Source organism: Poecilia reticulata, linkage group LG10 (genome assembly GCF_000633615.1).
Source record: "Poecilia reticulata strain Guanapo linkage group LG10, Guppy_female_1.0+MT, whole genome shotgun sequence".
Classification (NCBI taxonomy): domain Eukaryota; kingdom Metazoa; phylum Chordata; class Actinopteri; order Cyprinodontiformes; family Poeciliidae; genus Poecilia; species Poecilia reticulata.
The window spans coordinates 12,739,555-12,749,534 of NC_024340.1; the positions used below are offsets into that span (position 1 = coordinate 12,739,555).

Here is a 9,980-nt window from a genome sequence, read left to right on the forward strand (position 1 = left end):
TTGATGGCCTTCTGAAGCTGCTGGGCACATTGTGTGTTTGTGTGTGTGTGGGGGAGAGAACAGAGAGCAGGCTTGCAACATGTAGGAGATATAAATACTGGGGGGAAAAATGCTTAAAATTGCAGGAATTCAGAGAAAATAAAAGCAAATTCGTTCCTGACCTCCTGTGGTTTACGCAGTGATGAGAGAACAGTTATTCTGAGAGGATTTTATGGATCTATGTATTGATTTGCATATTGCCACTAGTTTCTGCTGACAGCAGCACCAACAAGTGATTTATGTGGTGCTTTGTGGGATCAACAAAAATGAGGAGACTGTTGAATCTGTACTGTAAGATGTTGGCGGTGTCTATGCGGTCTGCAAAGCCTCATTGCCCTCGGTATGAGAAGTAATTTGTCTTTCACGCCAGGTGACATGGAATTGAAACAAGACACCCCCACATTAACAGTTTAGAGAGATTTGCAGCAGGAATTCAGCTGCAACACAACCGAGCCGTTCTGAGAAAGCGCAGGTTTAGGGTTTTTTAATAGTCCAAGGACAACTGCAAACATCATGGCTGGCCGGTTACTATCACGTACTGTGCTTTCCTTTCCTGTAGTGAATGCACCCACATCCTTTGATGTCTTTTTCCTTTTATAGTGTGACAAATAGGATCTTCTCCATAAACATGCAGTGATTATTTTTTTTTTTTTTGTCGAGTAGTGATTTTTCTTATCTCCTACTGCCAGCTTTGAAGATTTTGCCAAAAATTTGATATTAAAAAAATAAATTAGATGAATTTTGGATCTGGAAACATTAGTAATTAAACCTTGACAACTAGAAATCACATTTTACTGTACATGAAACATTCATATTACAGGTACTATGAGTGTCAGTTTGCTTCAAACTGTCAATATATGTATTGACTGTATGATGCTTTTATCACTTTTTGTTTTTATGATGTAAAGCACTTTGAACTTATTGTTGCTGAAATGTGCTATACAAATAAACTTGATTAATGTTTAAAATTAGCAATTAGGTTTAAAGTATTGGATTTTCATCCATCGTAAAAGAGATAAAGATTTATATATATAGGCCAAACTTTTGCAAAGGAAGTTATACATAAAATCTGGCACTCATAGAAAACAATTAGTTGTTGTCTGTATGCAATTGTTGCCAATCATTGTGGATGATTTGTCCTTTTCATTATTGGTTGCATAACAGCCATACGAGGAAAATAATAGGCCTTAAAAAACAAAAACAAAAAACAATTACATTGACAGTAAGTAAAAACTGATGCCAATGTTCCTATTAGCATTGATTTCAGAGTTGTGTTTTTGTAAATGCTGCTCATTTGAACACCTGTGCTTTTGTCTATTGTGTTCCATTATTTTGGCTGCTGTAAACCAAATAAAAAATAATAATAATTACTCTTCTTTTCTATTACTACACATTTAAAACGATATCAAATGAGTGCTGACATAATAAATTCCCTATCAATCTATTTGAATGTAGAATGTATTTGAATTTTGGAATGTAGACTAAACTGGGCTAAATATATTATTTTGATTGGTAAAATAATGTATTACTTTCATTCTATTTCACAATTACGCACTCCTTTGTGTTGCTGTATCACATAAAATCTCAATGCTACACTTCTCATTTGTGTAGATAATTACATGGATATATGCACTGCTGACCAAGTCCAACTTTCTTTTCCTTCTTACTGACCAAACACAAAGTGCTACAATCCTACTTCATTCTTAATCAAGGAATGCCTCCACCTTTGCAGCACCCAAAGCTGAAACAAGATGCCAATTACTCGGACGGTTGATTTCTAATACTCACACATTGTTATTGAGGTCCTGAATAGGAATGACCAGCTATGTCAAACGGATGAATGACCATTCAGCTTTCTTGCACCTTGGAAACCACAACGAAAATTACAGGTGAAACCACTGTTAAGCAACAGCAAGACAACTGAGGCTGTTTACCAGTTTTTGCACTTACTGTTTTTGACCCTCCCAAAACTTATGCATGGTACCGTTTTGCATATGTAGTTAGAACAATTCTCCCAAGACCTTGTAGAAATTGCATCACATGGACTAAAATATGACACTTGCAAGTGAAAATTATGGATACATGACAGCCACAGGTTTTATTGAAAGTGCCAGCTAACGATACTAGGAAGTATGAATTCAGTTTGAAGTGTAGTTTTTAAATCCCAATCTATTAATACAATTTTTAGTTTTAATTTTTTTGAGAAACAACACAAATAAGTTAAAAAGATAGCCGTTTATTTAGTTTTTTGTCCCCACTAGTAGTTTATCCACAATCAGACTCAAAGAAAAAAAATGTATATAGACTAAGATCCACAAAATGTGGGGATTTTTTTAATGTATACCACAATTAATTTCATGAACAGCATATGTGCATACTTTAAAGACTAATGCCAATATAATGACCATTGACTTCAATGTAATAATCCTACACTTGAGTTTGGGTTGAGTTATTTAGGACTGTAGGACTAGTGTGTGGGAAAACTTGTTAGTGAGCACAAATAAGACACAAAACCCAATCACTTATCCATAGAACAGAACAAATGGGTTCACCCACATCTTTCAATGACAGTTTTTTAAAGTAATGGATCGTGCCAAAGTGTTAAGAAATAACACTCCAAGTCTTCTCCTTCACCTCAAGAATGTTTTTTTCCCTACAGATATATCTTTATATGCACAGATATATCTTTTGATAATTAACTCCCATACATGTAATTAAAATACAAAAAATAAAAAATAAAAATATTAAAGTGCTTTCTACTGACTTGAACTCTGAGAATGGCATTGATACAGCATGTGTGAGAGTTAAGAATCGTTTGTTTTCTGATTAGCTGTGTTCATCAGTGCTTAAGGGATAAAAAACAGATGTAAGGCATGACTGCAATCAGACGGTTAGCAGAGAGCACATCTGTGTCACATGTGTGCAACTTACGACGGCAGTCGGATACAGTACAACCACTCCAGGAGTTACTAAATGTGAAGCCTGCCATCTGTTATGCTCATTTGAGATTAATAATGGCAATAAGAACAATAATAATAATAACAACACACTGGTAAATTATCAGGATTATCTTTGCAGACAGAATGTTGGATTTCTGTGTGGGAAATGTGCAGATTAGAAGAACAATTGAGAACACCAGCTTTTTTTTTTTTTTCTTGCTAAACAAACTGGCCCAGAATATTTCTGATTAACATGTTTGACAAAACATAATTGATACTGTTGATACAAGATTATTTTAACGGAACATCAAGTGTTCAAGTTTGAGAGGAAACTCCAAGATGAGGAAAGTTGCGATATTAAATAATAAAAAAAAGCTTTATGCGTGCCACTGACTGAAAACCCAGTTAGATATGGATGGCCCTGATTCTTTAAGATCACGTAACACCGAGCAGAAATGTCAGGGTCGAAGCTGCTATTAGGGAGACTAGCTTGTACTGTGGAGGCAAACTTTTTCTGCCTCATCTGGAACAACTAGCATGACGATCACAAAGCACTAACAGAGTCATCATCTTGCAGCATTTCAGCTGAGTGGGTATAAAAAATATAGACATTTGAAACCCTGAATATATGTTCATATGCGATTTTCTGCAACAAAAGACAATTTACAGCCATCCCACTTAGATTATACACTGTCCTTTTTCAGACTTCACTCAATATAAAATGTTTTTGTGTGTTCCCCCTGCAGAGGTTTAAATCCGACACAACACAAAACAGCAATTACTATATCAACTGCCTGTATCAGCCAGTTCTCTGTTAATACACTAAAATTACCTGTGGATGAGAGACACAGATTGACTTGAGAAAGGAGTGCGTGTGTGTGTGTGTGTGTGTCAATGTGACGACATTACATCAACATGTCTTTGTGATGCCTGGCTATGTGCTGGCTCTTTTCTGAAGGCCTCCTAAAGCCCTTGGTGCAGTAGTCGCAGCGATGGGGGTAGTCCTTGGTGTGAATTGAAATGACGTGGCGTTTGAAGCCAGAAGCGTCCGTACTGTTGTACTCACAATACTGGCACTGATAAACCTTCCTACCACTGTGTGTCTTCATGTGCTTCTTCAGCTCTGCTGGCTGACGAAAACCTCGCCGGCAGCGCTTGCACTTAAAGGGCAGATCCTTTGTGTGCAAAGACAAGATGTGGCGACTCAGGGTGAACGTGTCGGGAGCGTTAAAGTTGCAGTGCCGACACTGATGCACCTTGTTGCCTTTGTGTGTCTCGGCGTGCTTCTTCAGCTCCGATGGCCGGTGAAAGCCTTTCTCACACACGTCACACTGGTGAGGGAAGTCCTTGGTGTGAACAGAAATAATGTGTCGTTTAAGGTCACTGGAGTTGGTGCTCTTGTGCTCACAGTGTGGACATTGGTGGGTCTTGTGGCCTTGCACCATCTCTATGTGACGTTGGAGTTCCCGTGCATCAGCGTAGGCCTGGGGACAGTGGCTGCACTTAAAGGGCAGGTCTGCACCGTGCTTGCTCTTGATGTGAGTCTTAAGGTTGGACTGGTCTGCGCATCGAAACTCGCAATGCGGGCACTGGTAGGGTTTTTCCCCCGTATGGGTCCGCATGTGTTTCTTAAGCTCTGATGGGTGACGGAAGCCTTTGGCGCACTCGACACACACATGTGCAAAGTTCTTACTGTGAACCGCTAGCAGGTGGCGGTTCAGTAGCCCCTGCTCAGCCGTCTCGTAGTCGCAGTACTTGCAATGATGAAGTTTGGGCTCTCTGTCCTTGACGATGAGCTTGTCAGAGCCCAGGGGACTGGACTCGTGATAGCGTCTTGTGTACTCGGTATACTCTGGAGATCGCTCAGTGTTGTGGTTCAAAAGCTTGTGACTCTCCAAGTGATTGTGGAAACTGACCTTCTTGTTGGTGGTAAAGTCACAGTCAGTACACTGATACTTTTTCTTCAACAGATGGTCTGGGTGGTTTTTCATATGGCATTTGAGAAATCCCCGTGAGCGAAACTTCTTTCCGCAGATGTGGCAAGGGTAGACAGTCAGAGGCATCCCATCTGGTCCGATGATGACGGCTGAAAAAGAAGTTTGGGAAAACAGCAGGGAGTTATTGTGATGATTCTTCAGAGAAGAGGTTTTGAGAGACAGGGAGAACAAACAAATTATTAACACTGAAATCCAAACAGTTTGGCCATCGTTATGTTTTTCGTACCAGTCTGACATTGACGTGTCTCTCCTTTTTTGTTCTTCTTAGGTTTGGGTTTGATTGCACGGTTTGTACCCAGTCCCTCTCTGATTTGTAAGAAAGGCGTAGCAACTCCATTCTTCACCTGATCAATGGTATTACCTGCACAGAGGTTGTAAACGGCTACAATGAATATTTGGGAAAGAAATGGGAAAAAAATTATTTTACATAGGAATGAACTGCTGAAGATAAAAATTGCAAGAATTCTTTCAGAAAGCATCAAAATGAAGGAGGTGTTTTGTTGATCAAAAAAAAAACTCGGCTGATGACAGGAATCACATGATTTTCAGGCGAAAGAATATGTCCCATGCTATTCCCATAGATTTTTATTTTTCTTAACAAATCTTGAGTTGCCTCATATTATCGGCAGGTCAAAACCCAGAGCCTGGAAATCAGTGAACAAACTGCGATCAGTGCATCTCTAATAAGTTTTCTGTAAAAGGCACCTGGACAGCAGTTGTGTCACAGCTGCTGTGACTCCTCACAGATTTATAAACCACACGCTCTTAAATTAGGAAACAAAAAGAAAATGTACCAATTTCATCACTATCATCGTCATCATCATCACTCTCCTCATCGTCGTCATCATCATCATCGTCGTCATCATCCTCTGCCTCGTCCTCTTCTTCCTTTATGGTGTTCTTGACTGCCATGTAGACCATCTTGTCACGACCAACACCCAACCTCCCAGATGATGCGGCCTCCAGATCTGGATGGCCGTTCTGATAGTCATCTTCTGTTATTACCTCTGTTCCACCTGGAAATTTAAAGATAATTGTTATAAATTCAGGAATTCATTTCTTTGCTTTATAACAAGCTGTGCTGCAAAGGGCTTTAATGGTGACTTGCCTAAATCATCATCTGCTTCTGCTTTAAAAATGTAGACTTTTATGACCTCGGAGTCTTCCTCTTCTTTGATGTCCTTGTCTTCCATGACTTCTGTGCTGATCTCCAGAGGCGTGTCTCCTATGTCTAACTTCTCTCCAACCTCATCAACTTCAATGACACAAAAATGAGCAGTTATGACAAAATAAATGCAAACGTGGGACTTGGTTTCAATTGCGTACGTTTATGACGAACGATCTTACGGGAGATCATGAGGTAATCTTCAGAGCTACTTCTTGCATCATCTTCCTCATCGGTCTGCAGAGGAACCTCCTCGGTCGGCAGCTGTTGATGGATTATGGTCTCTGTGTTGGCTTCTGCCACCATCAGCCCTTCTGACACCAGCTGGTGATCCAGTGTGTTTCCCTGGTGTTCAGACAGTAGCTCTGCCACAAATACCTGGTCTTGCATATCATCATGGTGGTGATGGTTAGAGTCCTGGATGAGGTCTGCCGTAAGAACATGGTGGTGATGGGCKTCCAACGCCTCCTCTATAGCAACCTCTGTCCCCAGTATGTTCTCAGGCATGATCACACTGTGTCCTGGAGGGACCATGTCTTCACTCGTCAGTTCATGAGCCTCTACAGCCTGAGCCTGCAGACTTTCCACGTCTACTTCCAGTCCTTCAACACCCTCAGCTTCCAAACCGTGTACTTCCACTTCTTCTTCGAGGCCTTCAACAACATGAGCTTCCAGGGCCTCAACGTCCACCTCGGCCTCCAGGCCCTCAACCACTTGCGCCTCAAGTCCTTCCACTTCAACCTCGCCTTCCAGGCCCTCAACAACCTGAGCTTCCAACTCCACCACATGTGTCTGCAGGCCTTCAACAACTTCTGCTTCCAAGCCCTCCACATCTGCATGCAAGCCTTCCACCACTTCAGTCTCCAGTCCTTCAACCACTTCGGTTTCCAGGCCTTGCACAACTTGAGTTTCCAGACCTTCTACCTCCAATTCATGCTCGAGGAGGATGCCTTCATCCGTCATCACGTCTGACAGAAGCATGCCCTCGGGTACCGACACCACAATGTGCTCTCCATCGATGTGAGCTAACCCTCCCATGCCTGCAACTGCAAGAAACAGAAAAACTAGTTTAAAAATAGTAATAAAAACCAAAAACTTATTTCTGTTGTTTGCTTACAGAAAAAAATATATAATTCTACAATGAGACTGAAAATAGCCAATACTCACTGCTCAGACCAAAGACTGTCTTAAGAGTTACTTCATAAAATTTAAAATTAAAAAAAAAAAAAAAAACTCAAATGAAAAACTTTCTGAGCAGTTTTAGGAAAAATGCTGTAATGGGTATTTTTAAACTGTCTCCTCAAGTTGAGATGGTAGTTTACTTCATTCCATGTACAGCTCATTCTGAAATGTAAAAATATGAATATAGACTACCTATTTTCTGTCTAGTTATGAATCTAGACAGAATTATCATCAGATTATTTGAGGTAATTGTAATATGCGGGGTGTAGGAAATCAACCTTCAAAGACTCATATGCTATTGAAATCAAATTTAAGTGTTCAAAATGCAACTCTAGTAAATAATGTGATACTAGATTGATTTCATTGTTTATTTTTTTTCACGTCTTATTAGACTTTCAACATTTATTTGCTACAAGTTGAAGTTACACATCATTAGGTTAAGCTCAATTTGACCTTCCTAACCACCCACCAAAATCTTGCATGATCATAGCATGGGGCATCTTCAGCTCCTGGGTGTGTAGCTCCAATACTCCTCCTCCTTGATCCATGTCTTCACTTCGTAAAAAACTGAAACATTTTATTGTACACATTGAAAATTATTTGCTTTGCTCCAATTGCTTTGCTTTGTTTACTTTTTTCAGAAATGTAAAAAGCTGAGATAATGTTTTAGGACATGTTCATTACTAAATCAAAAGCGGAAGGTAGGACAGTGCAACCACGCTCAGTCCTAAATACATACCTTCACATCTAGTAACAACACCTTTACATTAAAACCAACTGGACAGCTGCAGTTCCTTGTTCCATGAAGACAATCACACTGAGACAGAAGAAAAACAACACATCAACATTTCAAGGCATATTATTTCAGACTGCCATGTAATCATGTAAACATATCTTGAGTATGTTTGTGTTTATATTAAGTTTTTTGATGTTAACGTAATCAGCTTTAAACGAAAGAAACAAAGTACATATAATAAAAGACAGTCTTGTTAATTTTGGGGGAAGAGTTGTTTTTATTTAACAGTAGCTCCATCTATTGTTTATCAAGAATACTACATGCAGAAACAATCTGCACTCGTTTAGTTATACACCTGGACCTGGTTGGGCTTGATGGGCAGAGCCCTGCACAAAGGACAGTCCCTCTCAGTTTGCAAGGGTCAGGCTGATAGGCAGCTGCTCCGAAGGCTTTTGGAACATGTTGCGTTATTATTTTGCATGACATGCAATGTCTACGCTGATTTGAAATACGATTAATTTATACTGTCTGAGGTAATGGTTTGTGCATTTCAAGGATATACATATAAATACACCCTTCCGGGATAAAGACGATCATTGGGCTGTCACACTACTCCTTTTAGAAAATATCTTAGATCTCGAGTCAACACAAAAATACAAATGCTCAGACTTTATGGCCACCAATGAAAGCACCGCAGTTATGCAATGCATAACAAGGGGGCTACCGCCCTCCACCCACTCAAGCTAGCTAGCTAGCAAGCTAAGGGAAAGTCTTCAAGCGCCATTTTGTTTTAGCACAAAGCTAATTTACTGGATTACTAAGCCCGAATAAAACATGCATTTGCACACCACTACGCTTTAATATAAAATAAGATAATAAAAGATTAGAAACGAGAGCAACAAATTCATATGTCATATGTTATTTATAAACAACATTTCGCTCGTATATTTGCGCAGACGGCCGTCCATTCGGCTACCTAGCTTGCTAAGCTAAGAGGAGCAGCTTGTGCCGCATTATCTTCCATGTTGTTTCTCGAAGGAGGCCCGCTACGTTTGACTGGGCCTTTGCGTCCTATTCCCCGTGCCTCTGCGGTCGATTTGAAATATTTTTACCTGATAGCTTCGTCTCCTGTCCCTATCGGTGTGTCTCCCCTTTGACGAATTTGTCTGTTATTGTTTTGGTTTATTTTTGACGGTAAGCTAAGTGCGGCCTGCAGTTTTTGGATTCCCGGCCACTCTTTGCTAGGCCTCGGCCAATCAGCTTGCTCCCTGACAAGCAGAGGGAGGGCGGGGGGCAGACAATGCGTGGCCTCGTTTACCGCTGATCCCTTACTATTTGCGTCATGCATAAGAGAGCAGTTGCTTTAAAACAATCCTTGGCGTAATCGAAATTTTTTAATTCAACTTGTATCGAGAATTGAATATATCAACAATAAATCTGACTTTTGTAAGAAAATAAAGTTCATGCTTCCACAATCTGCGCTCAGACTTTGTAAGCACAGACGAGGCCTGTAGGCCATTTTTGTCACAAGGGGTGGGTAGCGTAGCACTCTCGTTGGAGAGCTGATCATGCAGCCTCACTCCATGTCCTTAGCCTAGTGCGGCATTACTTTTAAGAACATTAATAAAATCACTTGTGAATCAAAAATTCACAAATTATTCTGAGACCAATGACGCCGGTCAGTTTTAAATTGACAACTTCCAGTTGATTAAAGGGAAACTTTGCACGTATTTCAACAAATGTGTGTCACCTTGCAATATCCAAATAAATTTTACCCATTCTACCCATTGTTAGATGACACACTGAATTTGACAACAAATTATTTCTGTAAGGTTGAAACAAAAGAACGTCATATATCGGTTTGGGCAGAGCCTGTCAAAGACTATATAGATCCCTGGGCAGAATTTGATTGGGGGGCTCTT

The 9,980-nt window shown here is 40.1% G+C and overlaps 1 protein-coding gene across 2 annotated transcripts; it reads right to left on the reverse strand.

Moving 5' to 3' along the window:
- Window positions 1-2,111: 2,111 nt before the first annotated feature.
- Window positions 2,112-9,344, reverse strand: znf711 (zinc finger protein 711). 2 transcript variants are annotated; one of them, XM_008420012.2, is made up of 8 exons: window positions 9,171-9,344; window positions 8,062-8,139; window positions 7,792-7,889; window positions 6,323-7,186; window positions 6,084-6,230; window positions 5,770-5,991; window positions 5,202-5,357; window positions 2,112-5,064 (listed from the first exon to the last, which is right to left on the reverse strand). In XM_008420012.2, the coding sequence occupies exons 3-8, from the start codon at window positions 7,868-7,870 to the stop codon at window positions 3,884-3,886; spliced, it is 2,649 nt and encodes an 882-aa protein (XP_008418234.1). In that variant the 5' UTR covers window positions 7,871-7,889; window positions 8,062-8,139; window positions 9,171-9,344; the 3' UTR covers window positions 2,112-3,883. The 2 variants fall into 2 exon arrangements, with proteins under 2 accessions (XP_008418234.1, XP_008418235.1); XM_008420013.2 differs by having other exon boundaries at window positions 5,202-5,336; window positions 9,171-9,343.
- Window positions 9,345-9,980: the final 636 nt, after the last annotated feature.